At 42.8% G+C, this 22,500-nt stretch overlaps 3 protein-coding genes and 1 non-coding gene across 4 annotated transcripts in view; all 4 read right to left on the bottom strand.

Moving 5' to 3' along the window:
- Positions 1–11,298, bottom strand: part of LOC143206111 (histone H2B) — a 37,120-nt gene extending 25,822 nt beyond the window's left edge. The window contains exon 1 of the mRNA XM_076418988.1: positions 10,093–11,298. Coding sequence (XP_076275103.1) covers positions 10,893–11,264 — 372 coding nt within the window. The 5' untranslated portion in view covers positions 11,265–11,298 and the 3' untranslated portion in view covers positions 10,093–10,892. The remainder of the gene's footprint in view (positions 1–10,092) is intronic.
- LOC143206113 (small subunit ribosomal RNA) lies at positions 675–2,663 on the bottom strand. The gene has a single exon (XR_013008135.1). It is a non-coding gene; the product is annotated as a small subunit ribosomal RNA (ribosomal RNA).
- LOC143206106 (histone H2B) lies at positions 5,557–5,928 on the bottom strand. The gene has a single exon (XM_076418984.1). The coding sequence runs from the start codon at positions 5,926–5,928 to the stop codon at positions 5,557–5,559; it is 372 nt and encodes a 123-aa protein (XP_076275099.1).
- A 2,700-nt stretch (positions 11,299–13,998) lies between the features above and the next one.
- Positions 13,999–14,370, bottom strand: LOC143206108 (histone H2B). Its single transcript, XM_076418986.1, has one exon. It carries the CDS (start codon positions 14,368–14,370, stop codon positions 13,999–14,001), a length of 372 nt encoding a protein of 123 aa, XP_076275101.1.
- Between the last annotated feature and the right edge of the window lie 8,130 nt (positions 14,371–22,500).

Here is a 22,500-nt window from a genome sequence, read left to right as displayed (position 1 = left end):
AAACGTTTCTATTATAAGACGACGACGACGACGACGACGCGCGCTCACGTCATAGACAGCGCTTGCGCCCCTTTCGCAGCCGCCGTCGACTTTAAAACGCTCTTACGGTTTATTTTCGTCTTCTCCACTACACACAACGAGAGGAGCGGAGACAGACTACTCGAAATGGTGACGTTCGTTGTAAATTTTCGTCGTCTCACCTCGTACGACAACAAAAGAGCATACGCTGATCATAGTTTGGCAATATTTTCGTAAACTAAATCTCACCCTTTTGGAATGAAACAAACGAAGGGTGATAAGATTTTCGTAAACTAATCACATTACCGATCATCGTATATGTTCGTCGATATGAGGATCGAAACGTCGATTAGAAATATAATTGGCAAAATCGTTTTATTTTGCGCTCGATTTGTCCATTTATAACGAAATCCGTCGTAGGCCGACGATTATTACTCGTCGTCCTATATAACAACATCTTCATCGTATATATCTCCGCTTTCGGGCGTACATCTTTTAAAACCATATATTATAGGTACCCGAAAACAGCTACGTTGACGACGTCGAAATTCGATCGGAACTTCCGAACTTCGTAGATGGCTCTTTAACGTTCGACAATGATTTTTACAGACTTGTACGTTTACCTATTATATATATATAGGCATAACAACACACTGTAATGATCCTTCCGCAGGTTCACCTACGGAAACCTTGTTACGACTTTTACTTCCTCTAAATGATCAAGTTTGGTCATCTTTTCCTACACATCGACGACGCCGAAACGCCATCGCGTGTCGATCCGAAGACCTCACTAAATCATTCAATCGGTAGTAGCGACGGGCGGTGTGTACAAAGGGCAGGGACGTAATCAACGCGAGCTTATGACTCGCGCTTACTGGGAATTCCTCGTTCATGGGGAACAATTGCAAGCCCCAATCCCTAGCACGAAGGAGGTTCAGCGGGTTACCCGGGCCGCTCGGCCAGGGAAGACACGCTGATTCCTTCAGTGTAGCGCGCGTGCGGCCCAGAACATCTAAGGGCATCACAGACCTGTTATTGCTCAATCTCGTGCGGCTAGAAGCCGCCTGTCCCTCTAAGAAGAATAGTTTGTACGCCGACAGTAAAAACCGCGCACGAACCGCGAAACCCGAAAGCAACGCGGCCGGCGGGCCTTTAGGATGTCAAAAAGCGCCTAGTTAGCAGGCTAGAGTCTCGTTCGTTATCGGAATTAACCAGACAAATCGCTCCACCAACTAAGAACGGCCATGCACCACCACCCACCGAATCAAGAAAGAGCTCTCAATCTGTCAATCCTTCCGGTGTCCGGGCCTGGTGAGGTTTCCCGTGTTGAGTCAAATTAAGCCGCAGGCTCCACTCCTGGTGGTGCCCTTCCGTCAATTCCTTTAAGTTTCAGCTTTGCAACCATACTTCCCCCGGAACCCAAAAGCTTTGGTTTCCCGGAAGCTGCCCGTCGAGTCATATTAGGGAACGTCGACGGATCGCTAGCTGGCATCGTTTAAGGTTAGAACTAGGGCGGTATCTGATCGCCTTCGAACCTCTAACTTTCGTTCTTGATCAATGAAAGCGTTTTTGGCAAATGCTTTCGCTTCTGTTCGTCTTGCGACGATCCAAGAATTTCACCTCTAACGTCGCAATACGAATGCCCCCATCCGTTCCTATTAATCATTACCTCGGGGTTCCGAAAACCAACAAAATAGAACCGAGGTCCTATTCCATTATTCCATGCATACAGTATTCAGGCGAAATTTTAGCCTGCTTTGAGCACTCTAATTTGTTCAAAGTAAACGTGCCGGCCCACCTCGACACTCAGTAAAGAGCACCGCGGCAGGATTGAGTTGGGCCGTCGTAACCACGACGCGCACAACACGCACGCCGAAACGCACGCGCGACGGCGACGCGACACGACTAAGCCCACCGGCAGGACGTCTCGCGAAAAACACGCCAGTTAACACCGCGAACGATGAACCGGCGGCGCGAGACACAAATTCGACTACGAGCTTTTTAACCGCAACAACTTTAATATACGCTATTGGAGCTGGAATTACCGCGGCTGCTGGCACCAGACTGGCCCTCCAATTGATCCTCGTTAAAGGGTTTAGAGTGTACTCATTCCGATTACGGGGCCTCGGATGAGTCCCGTATCGTTATTTTTCGTCACTACCTCCCCGTGCCGGGAGTGGGTAATTTGCGCGCCTGCTGCCTTCCTTGGATGTGGTAGCCGTTTCTCAGGCTCCCTCTCCGGAATCGAACCCTGATTCCCCGTTACCCGTTACGACCATGGTAGGCGCAGAACCTACCATCGACAGTTGATAAGGCAGACATTTGAAAGATGTGTCGCCGGTGCGAGACCGTGCGATCAGCTTAAAGTTATTCAGAGTCACCAAGTTGTACGATGACGAGCGCGAACCCGAAACCGATTGGTTTTGATCTAATAAAAGCACTCCTTCCATCTCTGGTCGGAGCTCTGTTTGCATGTATTAGCTCTAGAATTACCACAGTTATCCAAGTAATTGTGGGTACGATCTAAGGAACCATAACTGATTTAATGAGCCTTTCGCGGTTTCACCTTAATTCGGTATGTACTGAGACATGCATGGCTTAATCTTTGAGACAAGCATATGACTACTGGCAGGATCAACCAGGGAACTGTTCTTATTATTTTATCGACACGAAGCAGATAAAACAAATACAGACACAGTTTATTTTATAAGTTTGACTTATAAAGAAACGTGTGCGTAAGACGACGATATATAATATATATCGACGACTAATAAAAAGGAGGTGCATGATAGCGCGCCTAGACGACGGAAAAACCGGTCCGAGGCGCCACGCTCTTACATTTTAATATTAGTTGTCTAATAAAACAAAACGATATCATCATCTTAGACACATCTTTTGTTTTTTTTATACACAACCGATCGACTAGGCACCCAATTATCTCGATTATCGACGACGATCGTCGACTACGTCGAAAATTGGATGCCGCAAAATATCGTTCGGCGTTTATAAGACCTCGAAAAACATTCTCTCCGAACCCTTCGCTAGATAGAAATATATAAAGCGACAAGGAAACCTCGTACGAGAAACGTTTCGTGATTTTTTATTTTATTCTCGCTCGGAGAGCAGAGAGCTATCGCAAAATGTGTTGCTGTTTTATGAACGTTCCGATGAAAAACCGATACGTCCATAAAAATAATAATTCCAATCGCATATGAATCGTGGATCATCTTCTTCTAACGAAGCCGAATGTTCCCGCCGAATTCGCGATCTCGCAGTGATACCGTCGTCGTCGTCGTACGCTTCCCGATATATCGAAAAAAACCGACCAGGAAGAACAACGAAACGACGATACAAAATCGCGAGAGCGTTACGAATATATAATAACACGACGAAATACGCTTTTTATTTAGATAAATAAAAAAATACGGTTCGGATCTTATATATTAACATATAATATGTAATACCACCTTCGCTGATCAAAAGCCACTCGGTAAAAGTGTCACAGCGCCGGTCGACCCGACCCGTCGTATCCGTCTCTCGTATCGCCCCACGTAGAAGCGCACACGATTTAAGCGCGGGTCTCTCGCCAGCTATCGGAAATGTATGGGTGTTTTAGAACAGATCGTTTATACGGACGTTGCGCAAATTTTTCGTTTTTACGTCTGCCCGTTCTCGTTATTATCGGAATGTTCCGATGAATAAACTTTAGCTTTAGACAACGTGAACTTCTAAAGCAATAATTTTAACCTCTCGTGTTAATACGTCCTCAGGCCGTTTCTAGACTGCCGATCACGTTCTTTAAAAGTCGGAAAATTCCGATCCATAAAATTATGCTAGTAGAATGTAAAGATCCTTCATAGGATGGATACTGTCACATATCGATACGGCGATCGGAGTAAAACTGTTCTCACGTATTTCAGGACATTTTAGGTTGTTACGTCGGCCCGTTCGTTATTATCGGTATATACCTATGAATAAATGTTTTGCTTGTAGAACGTAAGATTCCAAAAGAATGATTCGCCGAAACGATGGTGCACCCTTACGATCGGATATTTGCCGCTTATTGGCCATTTTCTATAATTCATCCGTTAGATATCGTTTATCGACTACGGATAAGGTTTTCCGATATCAGAATGTTCCTAAGGATGATTCGAAAGTGATTTGAACGAAGAATTTGATAGAATGAATCCTTTATTTATCCATTGAGTACAGGGTACGGAGTGTCTGCGGGGTCAGCTAATATATTATATTTCTCTCTCGACGTAATGGTAACTCGAAGTCCGAACCGCGCTCATGAAGCTCGGTTTCAATCCAATCCATGTTGGTCGGTTCCTCGAGAGGAACGCCGTATCTTCGCGGTCGACCGCCTAATGAATCAGGTGGTAAAAGTCCAAGCCCAGCGCGGCAACGGCAGGCGCGTTCAACGTTTTAACTGCCAATTCTACGGTCATTCATCGGCCAACTGTAAAGCCACTCCGGCCTACGTCAAGTCCCAAAGACAGAAATTCCCCGCCGAAATGCACCAACTGTTGAGAACCATACACCGCAAATTACTCGGGATGCAAGTGCCGACCTACTCCAAAAACAACCAAACCCAAAAGACCAATTCCTCCCCCCACTCATGTACGGGGAACTCAAGATAACAGTCGTCTGGCTGGTCTGGATTCCACTAGAACACGAACCCGATCTCCATTGGCGAAATACTCTTCGGAACATATTCAGATGACCAAGGAGATTTTCAGGCCATTTTCAACGCCATCAACCACACAGCTATTGGAAGAATTACTATCGGCCGGGATAATAGATGAGTTGGAACTTGGGCTTATTGCTCCAAGCGAACCAACTCACTACTCCTCCAATCGACCGACAATAATTGACTTTTTTATCTATCAAAATTCGAATCAAGCCTCTGACCTGCAAGTACTCCAAGATATCGATTCTGACCACAGGCCTATCCTCCTCACCCACCATCAGCGATTTTCCACTGAGTTCCACTGTCCCCAAGCAAGGTCAACCTAGTAAACGAAAAAAAAAGTATCTTCTCTTTGACGATCCTCATTATATTAGGACGATAGTTCCATTCTAAATTCTTGATTAATTACAGTTCCTATTTGTTCATTTCGAGACGTTCCCGTGATTAATACTTATCGTGTAGAAATTAGCCACAATCCACAATTAGCCACAGTTAGGAAAAATAAATTAATTATCATATAGTCATAAACGTAATAAAAATGAATACACATATTTTCGAAGTCACTCCAGAAATACTTTACCTTATTTTTAAATAACAATCTCGGGCCGTACCATTTTTACAAAACTTATTCTATATACTTACTATATAACAGATTATAATGATATAATATAATTCAATACAATAACTACAATATATATATATATATCTGAAAATTCTGTTTTTATAAAATGTCAGCTACTGTTTAACATTTCATTTTTTAAAATGTATATCCAATTGTGGTTCTGAAAAGAACCGATTTTGCAGGTAAGTAGTATATTGAAACACACATAGGTATGTGAATTAATTTACTTAGAACTGGTATATTTGGTGACTGCTTTGGTACCTTCGCTAACGGCGTGCTTAGCCAACTCACCGGGTAACAATAACCTAACGGCGGTTTGGATTTCTCTGCTCGTGATCGTTGATCTCTTATTGTAATGGGCGAGACGCGACGCTTCGGCGGCTATCCTTTCGAATATATCGTTCACGAAAGAATTCATGATCGACATGGCCTTGCTGGAGATACCCGTATCGGGATGAACCTGCTTTAAAACTTTGTATATGTAAATCGCATAGCTTTCCTTCCTCCTGCGCTTCTTTTTCTTGTCGCTCTTAGAGATATTTTTCTGGGCTTTTCCGGCTTTCTTGGCCGCCTTACCGCTTGTCTTCGGTGGCATTTCGAAATAAAAATCCCGACGTCTCACGTACCTCAAAGAGTACTTAACTAAAAAAATGCCTTTAATTCTAGAACTTATAACATTCGAAGGAACACTTCTAAGCCCCGCCCATAGCCCGAGTTAGAGTCTGATTGGTCGCGTATGATATAACGAGTTTGGCTCGCGGACAAAATTCCAGGCCGATCTGTAAGAAATTTCCAGTACCGTTTTTGATTTAAAGGTGAGCAGTATCTAACAACGATCGAGATTAACATGTCCGGACGTGGTAAAGGCGGAAAAGTGAAGGGAAAGGCGAAGTCTCGTTCCAATCGTGCGGGATTACAATTTCCTGTCGGTCGTATTCACCGACTTCTAAGGAAAGGAAATTATGCCGAACGCGTAGGGGCCGGTGCTCCCGTTTACTTAGCTGCCGTAATGGAATATCTGGCGGCCGAAGTTCTCGAGTTGGCGGGTAACGCCGCTAGAGACAACAAGAAAACAAGGATTATCCCTAGGCATTTACAATTGGCCATCAGAAACGACGAGGAATTGAATAAACTGTTATCTGGCGTTACTATTGCCCAGGGCGGCGTCTTGCCTAACATTCAAGCAGTATTATTGCCTAAAAAGACAGACAGCAAAACCAAATAGATAACGCAAACCGTTTAAAGTTTTGCATACGCCCTTTAATATCGGTCCTTTTCAGGGCCAACAAAATCGTATAAAAAAGAAGTTAGAATACGCGTTCTTATTAAAGAATAAATATTAACTAGAAAATTTATAAATAATCTGATCTGTACTGAATATTCCTTTATTACTGTTTTAGAGTATCGATCGATCGGTTCCCTAATTAGTTACGGCTCTATCTAGAAAATAATCATTTAAGTAATAATAAGATAATAAATAAATTATATAAATATTCTTTCTTTTATAAAGTTATATTGTGGTTCTGAAAAGAACCGTTTTTTTTTCTATTAAAAAAATACGGTCTTGGACGAACGTATTTTTTAGGGAAGTCGTAGCACGTCCAGGAGTGTCGGGATATTTGTAATTTTCAACTCCGTGTCTTCTTGATCTGACGATGAAATGTGTCGCCTGTTTAATATATCGTCATACGTAGTAGAAATAGTTTTATTTCTTTTTCTTTGGTGATACTGGTTTTTTAGTTTTCGCACCTTCACCAGCGGCAACACGAACAGTTGAGGTCGTCGTCTTAGCACTTTTCGGTTTAGGCGCCTTGGGCTTTTTCGTAGGTCCGGCTTTATTAGATTTTTTCGCTTTGGAAGGCGATTTCGGGGATCTTGCGGCCGTGTTGCTTTTTGCTGCTTTCGAAGATGAACTATTAGCGGCGGCATTGGAAGCGGACGTAGTCGTGGCGGCGGTAGATTTCTTTCCTGTTTTCTTTTCGACGGCTTTTTTGGCAGAAGCTTTTTTCTCGGCCAAAGTTGCAGATTCACCTTTCTTACTTTTAGCTGTGGTTTTCTTAGTTGAGGCGGAGGCGGCGGTCGTCTTTTTTTCCGTTTTCTCTGAGGTTTTTTTGGCAGACGCTTTTTTACCACCGGCTGTCGTAGCTGTCGCGGCACCTCCTACTGGTTTTCGTTTATTTTTCTGTCCGGTTTTGGCAGTGGCCGTTTTTCTTTTCTTCGTACCTGCGGCTGTCGTACCTCCTGCTTTACGTGCCGAAGCCGCTAATTTAAATGATCCGGAAGCTCCTTTGCCCTTCGTTTGTACCAAAACACCCGAAGCGATCCACGTCTTTATATATTTCTTTATAAAGGGCGATAATTTGTCAGCATCCACTTTGTAATTGGCCGCTATGTATTTTTTAATAGCTCTGAAGGAAGTTCCGCCTTTCTCTTTCAATCCTTTAATTGCACTCGTTACCATATCAGCGATCGGAGGATGACTAACTTTCGATTTAGAACTCTTCGCCTTGCTCGAAGTGGATTTTTCTTTCTTCCCTCCTGCAGACGAACCTGCGCTACCGGCTGTAGCTGATGCGGCTCCCGTAGCCGACACCGAAGATGAATTCGACCCGGCCGGTGTGCCTGTTGACGATGCGTTAACAACGGCGGCGGAATTTCCTCCACTCCCTTGATTCGACGAAGGAGAAACCGCTTGTCCGCTAATATCGACGTCCGACATTCTGATATAATTTCTTAATTTTCTTATAAGAACGTTCTAATCACGATTCGTTTGACAAAGTTACGTACGTGCGTATGCTTCTCGTTCGCGTATTTTAACTGTCTGGCGGTCGCTCTCATTTAATGCGTACCCTATATGATATGAGCCGAACGGAGGACTGAACGGTCGAGCGCGAACGACGTTCCATATTCCGGCTTCGTCGAAACGTTCATCGAGCTTGGAACCGTTTACTTATTTCTCATATTAAATACATAAATCCTTTAGAATATCATACGATTTATGTTCGAGGCGTTAAAAGATAAAACGTAGTAGAAGTAGCAAACTTTACCAATAAATTTTACGTTGACTATCGTCTTAGAAGGAAGCACAAAATCAAGCGTTGCTCTCGATTCCGTCGAAACTACCAATTTACATTCGAGTTATAGACTTTCGGTTATAACTATGAAAATATATCTTTTCAAATCTACGTCCCCCGATATATCGTCTTTTGATATAAATGCAATTCCGTACAGATCTAATGCTATTATTGGAGAAACGAGACATATTATTCCTAATTGATGCGGTACAGATTGTTCGTTGTCCAAAACGAATCTATATCGAAACGTACCGTTGTCGAATTAACTGTAAGAAAACAATGACATGAAAATTAACCGATCCTATACTAATATACTTCTTATTTAACGGTTTCTTAACACCATCCGAACTCTGGGTTACAATCGAACGTATCGGGTGAGCAACGATATCGAGACGTCTATAAGAATATCGTGTCAAACCCTTCTGTATCGATACAATGCTCATATATATTATAGTATATTTTGCTTCTTTAGTTGAAATCTGTTTTCATAAATAGTTATCTAAAGTCAATAAATACATGGAACGCGATCTCCATACATACGTGCGTAGAACTACCGTACCTTCTTTGAAATCTTAAGGATTCTCCAAGCTCATCGACGCGAAGTTTATCTCGGAGTATTTTCTCTCTAAAGGAAAACTATATTAAAGCTTCAACGAAGATTCGGTATTCGATTGTTCACCATCATTTACATTCTTGTCATTAACCTAACATTTATTATGAAATCTTATTTTAAACTTTATCTATCTTTTTATATTACGATCGTCTATTATAATGCAGTATATTTGTTACTTTACAAGTAAATCTTAGATGAAAGGAGCAGATATTTAATAAAATTTAACGTCATCTTAGTCCATTTTCGAATAATAAATTTCTTTTTTTATGCTAGTAAATTTGTGGCTCTGAAAAGAACCGTTGTTTTCTTTAGTTGAATAGATACGTTGTTCTGTTTTAATTGGTCAGCATATATAATACTTTATTTAACCGCCAAATCCGTATAGGGTTCGTCCTTGGCGTTTGAGGGCGTATACTACATCCATGGCAGTAACGGTTTTCCTTTTGGCGTGTTCGGTATAAGTGACGGCGTCTCTGATAACGTTTTCCAAAAATACTTTTAATACACCTCTGGTTTCTTCATAAATTAGACCGGATATACGTTTAACTCCACCCCGCCTAGCCAATCTTCTGATGGCGGGTTTCGTAATACCTTGGATATTATCACGAAGCACTTTACGATGCCGCTTAGCGCCTCCTTTTCCCAAACCTTTACCACCTTTACCTCTGCCCGTCATGATTTATTCAATTTAGTATTAAAAGAAAGCAAATTTATAATCGAATTGTGCAGCGTACACCTCGAATACTACGGGTAACTATTTCAATTTCAAATCCTACCATGGGTTTTGTTGAGTTCGAATCGGGTCCCGCCCACAGATGCTAGCCGGACCAATCAGAATATCTTCACACATTATTAAAAAGGGAGATTTCTTTGACACCTTCGATCAGTTTCCAAAAGTTCGTTGGTGCTTGCGCTTGTAATTCTTCCTACACGTTTGAAGTCAGACCCGTTTAGACGATGGCTCGTACCAAGCAAACTGCTCGAAAATCAACCGGAGGTAAGGCTCCCAGAAAACAATTGGCTACTAAAGCAGCCAGGAAAAGCGCTCCCGCTACCGGTGGTGTTAAAAAACCGCATCGTTACAGACCCGGTACGGTCGCTCTAAGAGAAATCCGACGCTATCAGAAGAGTACCGAATTATTGATTAGGAAATTGCCTTTCCAACGATTGGTTCGCGAAATCGCTCAGGATTTCAAGACCGATTTACGTTTCCAAAGTTCGGCAGTGATGGCTTTGCAAGAAGCTAGCGAGGCCTATTTGGTTGGTCTCTTTGAAGACACCAATTTGTGTGCGATCCATGCTAAACGAGTAACTATCATGCCTAAGGACATTCAATTAGCCAGACGCATTAGAGGCGAACGTGCATAAATGCTACGGCTGTCCTATATTAAGGTCGTTTTTTGTATTTATATGAAAAAAAAAGGTTCTTCTCAGAACCACCAACTTCTATTAGAAAAAAGAGACATTGATATTTTTTCCGTTTATATGACGCTTTAGTTATAATATTTGTGAATTGAATTTAGAATATTATGCTCACAAATATATTGTGAATATTGAGGAATCCTTAGTAATAAGGTGTGAACACCTGCTGGATTGACTTGAAGTTTATATCACGATAAGAAAGGGGTATCACATATACTGTTATTATGTTACCGTAAAGGAATGAATATATAAAATAAAATATTTTTTTCTGGATATTTTAACATTTTTATGAACGATTACTATATTTTAATTTATTTGACTTCGTATATATCCTATCTTCTTAACAATAGTTTATTTCTTTTTTTCTTCTTTAAACATTTTGGGGCTCTGAAAAGAGCCGTTTTCCACCCTTCATATTATTATGATCACCTTCAAAATAATATATTTCGTTTACTTAGAACTGGTATATTTAGTGACAGCTTTGGTACCTTCGCTAACGGCATGCTTAGCCAATTCACCGGGTAACAATAACCTAACGGCGGTTTGGATTTCTCTGCTCGTGATGGTCGATCTTTTATTGTAATGGGCGAGGCGCGACGCTTCGGCGGCTATCCTTTCGAATATATCGTTCACGAAAGAATTCATAATCGACATGGCCTTGCTGGAAATACCCGTATCGGGATGAACCTGCTTTAAAACTTTGTATATGTAAATCGCGTAGCTTTCCTTCCTCCTACGCTTCTTTTTCTTATCGCTCTTAGAAATGTTTTTCTGGGCTTTTCCAGCCTTTTTTGCCGCTTTACCGCTTGTCTTCGGTGGCATTTTAAACGAATGAGATTCGCGACCTACCCATACAGCAAAAGATAAAAGACTAAACCGAAATATACCTATAGTCGTTTAATTATTTGATAAATGACGCTACACTTCTAAGCTCCGCCCATTCTTGGCGTTATGTCGTAGAAAGCTCTGATTGGTCGAGTAGGAAACGTACTAGTGTTTTGAGAAGTTGCCGAATAAAAGCTATTCGCTGGACAGTTCACTGCCAGTTGTTCATTCGTTGTCGAAAGGACGTGAGCGTTGTCGCCATTAGTTTTTCGGTTATTTTTAGTTTAAAAAAGTTAGCAATACAATGTCTGGACGTGGTAAGGGTGGAAAAGTGAAGGGAAAGGCGAAATCTCGTTCCAACCGAGCGGGATTACAATTTCCTGTTGGCCGTATTCACCGGCTTTTAAGGAAAGGAAATTATGCCGAACGCGTAGGGGCCGGTGCTCCCGTCTACTTAGCTGCCGTAATGGAATATTTGGCGGCCGAAGTTCTCGAGTTGGCAGGTAACGCCGCTAGAGACAACAAGAAAACAAGGATTATCCCTAGGCATTTACAATTGGCCATCAGAAATGACGAAGAACTGAACAAACTCCTCTCCGGTGTTACTATAGCCCAGGGCGGCGTTCTACCAAACATCCAGGCCGTATTGTTACCGAAAAAAACAGATAGTAAAACCAAATAAGTTACATGAGCCTTAGGGTTTTTGTGTCGTACAAAAACCTTTTAACTATCGGTCCTTTTCAGGACCACCAAAATAATAAAACAAAAAAAGAACTTAAAATTAAAACTCATATTATGACTTGCACTTACTAATTATTTAAAATATTCTAATAAACAGTTTAAGTACTTTAAAGATTGTTTTTTGGGTGTGTAAGATAAAATTAAGAGACATTCCAATACCAATAATTATCGTTTTATTAAACAACAATTAAGTCGAAATAATATGAAGGATTTATTTCTAGCGGTTCTCCTTTAGTAAAATCGAACCGTATTATAACATCGCGCCTTGTATATAATCTATGTAATTAACGATGAATTTAAGGGGCGGTCTATTTATTAAGTATAGAGTTTTGGAATCCAAACCCTCAAATAATTAGGGCCAGTTATACTTAAATTATTATTTTAAATAAAATTATGATGATTGTAATGATTGAAAGATTATCCTTAAATCCTAATAGAGCTTCCGTTTTTTTAAATATCGATAAATTTGTGGTTCTGAAAAGAACCGTTGTTTAATTTTTCTAAAATTAATTTTGAGGGTCACATTTCACGTTAGTTCGCGAATAAAATGTGACTTAACCTCCAAACCCGTATAATGTACGTCCTTGACGTTTCAAGGCGTATACTACATCCATTGCGGTAACGGTTTTTCTTTTGGCGTGTTCGGTATATGTAACGGCATCTCTGATGACGTTTTCCAAAAACACTTTTAAAACACCTCTGGTCTCTTCGTAAATCAGACCAGATATACGTTTTACGCCGCCTCGTCTAGCCAATCTTCTAATGGCGGGCTTCGTAATACCTTGGATATTATCACGAAGCACTTTACGATGCCGCTTGGCTCCTCCTTTTCCCAAACCTTTACCACCTTTACCTCTGCCGGTCATCTTTTATCGAACCTAATACAAAAAAAATAAATGATCTCGAATAAGTAGCGCGCTCACAACACGAGTGCTACGGACAACTGTTGTCGATTACATTCAATCAGCCCGGTTTTGTAGACTTAGGATTGAGTTCCGCCCACTGGCACAAAACGGACCAATCAGATTAGATAACATGTTATAAAAAGGACTCTCTGATTTTATGACCGAATCAGTCCGAAAGGGGTCGCCGTCGTTTGCGTTTGTTAATTTTTCTCATTACCTCTATTTTAAAAATATGGCTCGTACCAAGCAAACTGCGCGAAAATCAACAGGAGGTAAAGCTCCTAGGAAACAATTGGCTACCAAAGCGGCCAGGAAAAGCGCTCCAGCTACCGGTGGCGTTAAGAAACCACATCGCTACCGACCTGGGACGGTCGCTTTGCGGGAGATTCGTCGTTATCAAAAGAGCACCGAATTATTGATTAGGAAATTACCTTTTCAACGATTGGTTCGCGAAATCGCTCAAGATTTCAAGACCGATTTACGTTTTCAAAGTTCGGCGGTAATGGCTTTACAAGAGGCCAGCGAAGCTTATTTAGTTGGCCTTTTTGAGGATACTAATTTATGTGCGATACATGCAAAGCGAGTAACCATCATGCCCAAGGATATTCAGCTAGCCAGACGTATCAGAGGCGAACGTGCCTAAACTTTATTTTCTATCATTTATAATACTCTACTTATAGTCGTATTTTGCAACAAAAAAAAAACGGTTCTTTTCAGAACCACCTAAATTTAATCAAAGAAAAAGAAGATAATTCAATTAATATTCTTTTATCGATATTTATATAAACCACTAAAAGAGTTATGGATTTTTATCTCAGAGTTATATTCGACTACATGTTAGTAATTAATAACAGTCGGTGTACTTATACGCATTGTTTTTAAAAACTAAAGAAAAAATAATGTAATCACTAATAACCAAAGAATAATAATATACTGTTGATAACAAAATTTGTATTTCAATATTGGATACTACAGCTGTATAATATATAAAATTAATTTTTTTAAGATTATTTCTTTTTTTATTTATCTAAATTGTGGCTCTGAAAAGAACCGTTTTCTCCTTTATGATATTCAAGGCTTATGGTTTACTTAGAACTGGTATATTTAGTGACGGCTTTGGTACCTTCACTAACGGCGTGCTTAGCCAATTCACCGGGCAGCAATAATCGCACGGCAGTTTGGATTTCTCTGCTTGTGATAGTAGATCTTTTATTGTAATGAGCGAGACGGGACGCTTCGGCGGCTATCCTTTCGAATATATCGTTCACGAAAGAATTCATGATCGACATGGCCTTGCTGGAGATACCCGTATCGGGATGAACTTGCTTTAAAACTTTGTAAATGTAGATCGCGTAGCTTTCCTTCCTCTTGCGTTTCTTTTTCTTGTCACTTTTGGAGATATTTTTCTGAGCCTTACCGGCCTTTTTGGCCGCCTTACCGCTTGTTTTCGGAGGCATTTCGAAATAAATATTACGATATTAAAGGAACCACGAAAAGTACTAGACTAAAACAAATTTCAGGAATCCTTAGAATTTATAGGCTCCTTAAATACACTCCTAAGCCCCGCCTATTATCTGAGTTAGCCTTTCATTGGTCGCGTACGAGATCATGCGTTCGGCTTACGAACAAAATTCGTTGCTAGTATGTTGACAGTTTTAGTACAGATTTCAACTCTAAGGCGAGCGAGTTCTAGAAGCAATCGATAGTAAAATGTCCGGACGTGGTAAAGGCGGAAAAGTGAAGGGAAAGGCGAAGTCTCGTTCTAACCGAGCGGGATTACAATTCCCTGTCGGTCGTATTCACAGACTTTTAAGGAAAGGGAATTATGCCGAACGCGTAGGGGCCGGTGCTCCCGTCTACTTAGCTGCCGTAATGGAATATCTGGCAGCCGAGGTTCTCGAATTGGCGGGTAACGCCGCTAGAGATAACAAGAAAACCAGGATTATCCCTAGGCATTTGCAATTGGCCATCAGAAACGACGAAGAATTGAACAAACTCCTATCCGGAGTTACTATAGCCCAGGGCGGCGTTCTGCCAAATATCCAAGCTGTATTGTTACCTAAAAAGACAGATAGCAAAACTAAATAAAACGAATGTAACCTATTTTATCATCAAATATCGGTCCTTTTCAGGACCACCAAGACAGCTGAAAAAGAGAATTTTATTATTTTAGCTTAAGTAGTAAAATAACAGGCATAAGTTTTAATTTTGAGAGGTTTTGTGATATACGACAGAGTTACGACGATATTTTATAGATCGCAATACTTTTGACAATACCTTTCTCTGAATCTTCGTGCATGCAGTCTCTTCTTAATGAGAGTATTGAACAATATCCATTTTATTGTATCGATATCGTATCTTTCTAATTTCTCATTCATTTCATTAATTATTTCCTAATTGTTATGATCGGATTTGCAAAGATTAGGATTTCTGTATATCGAACCGGTACATGTCAGCTGTATTTATGAGGTTATGTTATTTGTTCTTAGAATTTGATGTGATCAATTGAAAATGAGATGAAAGTTGCTTTAATTTATCGTTTCGGACCGACTATTAGTGCCGTGTCATCGTTTGGAGATTACTATGGAACATAATTGTGCGACGAGTTATGATAGACTGTCATTTATTGTTGCGACTGGATTTGGTGGTCTCCAGCTATATATGCGTTTATTATTTATAATTGTCGATCCGATTCACTACCTACTAATTCTATATTGTGAATTTTTAGTTTAATGATCATGTCCTTACTGTTGGACCAACACCCCACTTGGATGCATTGGTACGATGACTGTCTCCGTAGGAAGGCCATGCATGACAGTCAACCCATGTATTTCTTTTCATTAGGGTAGTTTATACAGTAAGTGTCTATTTATTGACTATAGGGTACCAATTAGTTACTTCGTATGGTTACCTTTAAGGTAATTGAATGATATTGTTGCTTTTAGTGAGCAACTAAATGACATTGAGAGATTTGACCGGATGTTAGTTTGAAGATGTTTATATATTCCATGCAACAATCTTTCGCTTATTCCGAGTTGCTGCGGTTATACACAGTTACTGACTTGCCCCTTGACATCCTCTCGGATGTGCACTTCCTTTGAGGATTATCCGTGATGACCTGTATTGCCTTATATAATTAGCATTTTTGAGTAAGTTTGAAATCTAGGTGAGAGTGCCGTTTATGTATGTATATGTTTGTTAATCTAGTGATTTATCATAGGTTACTTATTGTTGTTATTGCAATTTAGGTTAGATTGTTTCGAAGAGCCTTCCTTGATGTGAATATATCTCTTCCTTTGTTTCGACTGTGGGTGAATTCTGATGCTTAGCTAAGGATATTTTATATCATATTCTATTTATATCATTAATTTAGAATAGAATAGAATATAATATAATACAATTTTCAAAGATTTTTAATGATATTCTTGACAATTTTACGCTTCTCTATATTTGAAAATCCTATTCTTTGATTGTCTTGGTTCTCGCTAGATGGCGCGCGCCGCCTGATTTCTTTCTCTACTTTATGTCGTTGGATATTGTTTTCGTCTCTCATTCATTAGAATTGACGTACACGCATTGGAGGTTATGTCTTCGTTCTGTTTAAACGTTTTGTTTATTTTATTTTGTTATTGTTGTGTTTTTAGGTTTTCTTATGGATTAGACCGATCTTATGTGATTTGTCGACCTGTGACTTGTTTGTTTTACCCCCTCGCACCACTTGGAGGTTATGTCGGACACCATCTGTGTCACTAGATTGTACTTTTGTATGAATATTTCGTATTATTTCAGGGTGAATTTGACGCCGTAGATATGTTTTGATATTGTTTAACCACTTTTATTTCATTTTATTTTGTTGCTAGTCACCTTCCAATTAAGATACCAGCGGTGTATTTACATTTTTTGTATTTTTTAGGTTATCCGTGTCCAGTTCCCCTGACAGAACTGGTAGAGCCGACCGTGATCAATCTGGAAATCACATGTCCGAAGCTATCCACATCAACCTGCGGTTCCTCTGCACTTGATGACCGAACGCCAACAGGCCAGGATTCTACCTTTGCTTAAGTACTTTCGGATATGTTGAATACTACATTTGTTTATATTAGACTTATCTGCTCGAAGTTTATTAGTTAGATGACTTATATGTTTGATTTGCAAGGTATGAGGTCTATTGAGATAGCGACCCCGTAGGACGGTGCAGTAACTTCGTGATTGTGTTTCATATTGTTCAATCATTCCTAATGCCAATCATCCTCCCATCGGAATATCAATAGTCTAGTTATGATTTTTAATGTTTTAGGTTAGGGAGTCTTGGCAGAGTTGACGGAACTGGCCGTGTCCGAGTGGTGGAATGGACAAAGCACCCTGGGACCATTGCTACTATGAGTTTGCCAATTTTCCACACTACAAGATGAGCATTATTTGTCTTTCTCTATGATTAGGACTATCGCTGAAACAGTAGTCCTAGCAAGTCCTACTCCCCAAGCGGAGAGAAGTTAGGGGGGCAGTAGGAATCTCGTTAATCCATGCACGCGCCTTCCTGATATGTTCGGGCATAGGCTGCGGTTGTCAAGGCGGTGGTAGTTAGTCCCGCCGTTTACCCGCGCTCGGCATCTCGATCCTTCTCTGAACGGATGCGAACGCGATCTGCTGAGCTGGTCTTTCCTGCGTAAGTATATGGACATTTTGAAATGTAGACTATCTGTCTATGGCTCTGGTGCTTGTTAAAACTCCGAGCTGGTCTTTCCTGCGTAAGTATCGGGGACGGTTCACGTACGGGTCTCCGAGCGCCTGTTCGGTTCCGTCGCGGCAGTATTGCGTAAAATTTTAGATAAGGACAGTGGGAATCTCGTTAATCCATGCACGCGCCTTCCTGATATGTTCGGGCATAGGCTGCGGTTGTCAAGGTGGTGGTAGTTAGTCCCGCCGTTTACCCGCGCTCGGCATCTCGATCCTTCTCTGAACGGATCCGAACGCGATCTGCTGAGCTGGTCTTTCCTGCGTAAGTATATGGACATTTTGAAATGTAGACTATCTGTCTATGGCTCTGGTGCTTGTTAAAGCTCCGAGCTGGTCTTTCCTGCGTAAGTATCGGGGACGGTTCACGTACGGGTCTCCGAGCGCCTGTTCGGTTCCGTCGCGGCAGTATTGCGTAAAATTTTAGATAAGGACAGTGGGAATCTCGTTAATCCATGCACGCGCCTTCCTGATATGTTCGGGCATAGGCTGCGGTTGTCAAGGTGGTGGTAGTTAGTCCCGCCGTTTACCCGCGCTCGGCATCTCGATCCTTCTCTGAACGGATCCGAACGCGATCTTAGTTAGGGACATTTTGAAATGTAGACCATGAGTCTATGGCTCAGGTGCTTGTTAAAGGTCTGAGCTGGTCTTTCCTGCGTAAGTATATGGACATTTTGAAATGTAGACTATCTGTCTATGGCTCTGGTGCTTGTTAAAGCTCCGAGCTGGTCTTTCCTGCGTAAGTATCGGGGACGGTTCACGTACGGGTCTCCGAGCGCCTGTTCGGTTCCGTCGCGGCCGTATTACGTAAAATTTTAGATAAGGACAGTGGGAATCTCGTTAATCCATGCACGCGCCTTCCTGATATGTTCGGGCATAGGCTGCGGTTGTCAAGGTGGTGGTAGTTAGTCCCGCCGTTTACCCGCGCTCGGCATCTCGATCCTTCTCTGAACGGATCCGAACGCGATCTTAGTTAGGGACATTTTGAAATGTAGACCATGAGTCTATGGCTCTGGTGCTTGTTAAAGGTCTGAGCTGGTCTTTCCTGCGTAAGTATATGGACATTTTGAAATGTAGACTATCTGTCTATGGCTCTGGTGCTTGTTAAAGCTCCGAGCTGGTCTTTCCTGCGTAAGTATCGGGAACGGTTCACGTACGGGTCTCCGAGCGCCTGTTCGGTTCCGTCGCGGCAGTATTGCGTAAAATTTTAGATAAGGACAGTGGGAATCTCGTTAATCCATGCACGCGCCTTCCTGATATGTTCGGGCATAGGCTGCGGTTGTCAAGGTGGTGGTAGTTAGTCCCGCCGTTTACCCGCGCTCGGCATCTCGATCCTTCTCTGAACGGATCCGAACGCGATCTTAGTTAGGGACATTTTGAATTGTAGACCATGAGTCTATGGCTCTGGTGCTTGTTAAAGGTCTGAGCTGGTCTTTCCTGCGTAAGTATATGGACATTTTGAAATGTAGACTATCTGTCTATGGCTCTGGTGCTTGTTAAAGCTCCGAGCTGGTCTTTCCTGCGTAAGTATCGGGGACGGTTCACGTACGGGTCTCCGAGCGCCTGTTCGGTTCCGTCGCGGCCGTATTGCGTAAAATTTTAGATAAGGACAGTGGGAATCTCGTTAATCCATGCACGCGCCTTCCTGATATGTTCGGGCATAGGCTGCGGTTGTCAAGGTGGTGGTAGTTAGTCCCGCCGTTTACCCGCGCTCGGCATCTCGATCCTTCTCTGAACGGATCCGAACGCGATCTTAGTTAGGGACATTTTGAAATGTAGACCATGAGTCTATGGCTCTGGTGCTTGTTAAAGGTCTGAGCTGGTCTTTCCTGCGTAAGTATATGGACATTTTGAAATGTAGACTATCTGTCTATGGCTCTGGTGCTTGTTAAAGCTCCGAGCTGGTCTTTCCTGCGTAAGTATCGGGGACGGTTCACGTACGGGTCTCCGAGCGCCTGTTCGGTTCCGTCGCGGCAGTATTGCGTAAAATTTTAGATAAGGACAGTGGGAATCTCGTTAATCCATGCACGCGCCTTCCTGATATGTTCGGGCATAGGCTGCGGTTGTCAAGGTGGTGGTAGTTAGTCCCGCCGTTTACCCGCGCTCGGCATCTCGATCCTTCTCTGAACGGATCCGAACGCGATCTTAGTTAGGGACATTTTGAAATGTAGACCATGAGTCTATGGCTCTGGTGCTTGTTAAAGGTCTGAGCTGGTCTTTCCTGCGTAAGTATATGGACATTTTGAAATGTAGACTATCTGTCTATGGCTCTGGTGCTTGTTAAAGCTCCGAGCTGGTCTTTCCTGCGTAAGTATCGGGGACGGTTCACGTACGGGTCTCCGAGCGCCTGTTCGGTTCCGTCGCGGCCGTATTACGTAAAATTTTAGATAAGGACAGTGGGAATCTCGTTAATCCATGCACGCGCCTTCCTGATATGTTCGGGCATAGGCTGCGGTTGGTCAAGGTGGTGTAGTTAGTCCCGCCGTTTACCCGCGCTCGGCATCTCGATCCCTTTCCTGAACGGATCCGAACGCGATCTTAGTTAGGGACATTTTGAAATGTAGACCATGAGTCTATGGCTCTGGTGCTTGTTAAAGGTCTGAGCTGGTCTTTCACTGCGTAAGTATATGGACATTTTGAAATGTAGACTATCTGTCTATGGCTCTGGTGGCTTGTTAAAGCTTCCGAGCTGGTCTTTCCTGCGTAAGTATCGGGAACGGTTCACGTACGGGTCTCCGAGCGCCTGTTCGGTTCCGTCGTCGGCAGTATTGCGTACAATTTTTAGATAAGAGACAGTGGGAAATCTCGTTAATCCATGCACGCGCCTTCTGATATGTTCGGGCATAGGCTGCGGTTGTCAAGGTGGTGGTAGTTAGTCCCGCCGTTTACCCCGCGCTCGGCATCTCGATCCTTCTCTGAACGGATCCGAACGCGATCTTAGTTAGGGACATTTTGAAATGTAGACCATGAGTCTATTGGCTCTGGTGCTTGTTAAGGTCATGAGCTGGTCTTTCCTGCGTAAGTATATGGACATTTTGAAATGTAGACTATCTGTCTATGGCTCTGGTGCTTGTTAAAGCTCCGAGCTGGTCTTTCCTGCGTAAGTATCGGGGACGGTTCACGTACGGGTCTCCGAGCGCCTGTTCGGTTCCGTCGCGGCAGTATTGCGTAAAATTTTAGATAAGGACAGTGGGAATCTCGTTAATCCATGCACGCGCCTTCCTGATATGTTCGGGCATAGGCTGCGGTTGTCAAGGTGGTGGTAGTTAGTCCCGCCGTTTACCCGCGCTCGGCATCTCGATCCTTCTCTGAACGGATCCGAACGCCGGATCTTAGTTAGTGGACATTTTGAATTGTAGACCATGAGTCTATGGCTCTGGTGCTTGTTAAAGGTCTGAGCTGGTCTTTCCTACGTAAGTATATGGACATTTGAAATGTAGGACTATCTGTCTATGCTCTGGTGCTTGTTAAAGCTCCGAGCTGGTCTTTCCTGCGTAAGTATCGGGGACGGTTCACGTACGGGGTCTCCGAGCGCCTGTTCGGTTCCGTCGCGGCCGTATTGGCGTAAAATTTTAGATAAGGACAGTGGGAATCTCGTTATCCATGCACGCGCCTTCCTGATATGTTCGGGCATAGGCTGCGGTTGTCAAGGTGGTGGTAGTTAGTCCCGCCGTTTACCCGCGCTCGGCATCTCGATCCTTCTCTGAACGGATCCGAACGCGATCTTAGTTAGGGACATTTTGAAATGTAGACCATGAGTCTATGGCTCTGGTGCTTGTTAAAGGTCCTGAGCTGGTCTTTCCTGCGTAAGTATATGGACATTTTGAAATGTAGACTATCTGTCTATGGCTCTGGTGCTTGTTAAAGCTCCGAGCTGGTCTTTCCTGCGTAAGTATCGGGGACGGTTCACGTACGGGTCTCCGAGCGCCTGTTCGTGTTCCGTCGCGGCGAGTATTGCGTAAAATTTTAGATAAGGGACAGTGGGAATCTCGTTAATCCATTGCACGCGCCTTCCCTGATATGTTCGGGGCATAGGCTGCGGTTGTCAAGGTGGTGGTAGTTAGTCCCGCCGTTTACCCGCGCTCGGCATCTCGATCCTTCTCTGAACGGATCCGAACGCGATCTTAGTTAGGGACATTTTGAATTGTAGACCATGAGTCTATGGCTCTGGTGCTTGTTAAAGGTCTGAGCTGGTCTTTCCTGACGTAAGTATATGGACATTTTGAAATGTAGACTATCTGTCTATGGCTCTGGTGCTTGTTAAAGCTCCGAGCTGGTCTTTCCTGCGTAAGTATCGGGGACGTTCACGTACGGGTCTCCGAGCGCCTGTTCGGTTCCGTCGCGGCCGTATTGCGTAAAATTTTAGATAAGGACAGTGGGAATCTCGTTAATCCATGCACGCGCCTTCCTGATATGTTCGGGCATAGGCTGCGGTTGTCAAGGTGGTGGTTGTTAGTCCCCGCCGTTTACCCGCGCTCGGCATCTCGATCCTTCTCTGAACGGATCCGAACGCGATCTTAGTTAGGGACATTTGAAATGTAGGACCCATGAGTCTATGGCTCTGGTGGCTTGTTAAAGGTCTGAGCTGGTCTTTCCTGCGTAAGTATATGGACATTTTGAAATGTAGACTATCTGTCTATGGCTCTGGTGCTTGTTTAAAGCTCCGAGCTGGTCCTTTCCTGCGTAAGTATCGGGGACGGTTCACGTACGGGTCTCCGAGCGCCTGTTCGGTTCCGTCGCGGCCGTATTACGTAAAATTTTAGATAAGGACAGTGGGAATCTCGTTAATCCATGCACGCGCCTTCCTGATATGTTCGGGCATAGGCTGCGGTTGTCAAGGTGGTGGTAGTCTT

The sequence above is a fragment of the Rhynchophorus ferrugineus genome, unplaced genomic scaffold, assembly GCF_030347505.1.
Source record: "Rhynchophorus ferrugineus isolate W39M unplaced genomic scaffold, kcgeb_rfMv2 rfM553, whole genome shotgun sequence".
NCBI lineage: Eukaryota > Metazoa > Arthropoda > Insecta > Coleoptera > Curculionidae > Rhynchophorus > Rhynchophorus ferrugineus.
The sequence above is the reverse complement of the archived record's forward strand: the minus strand, read 5'-3'. Positions and strand labels throughout refer to the sequence as shown.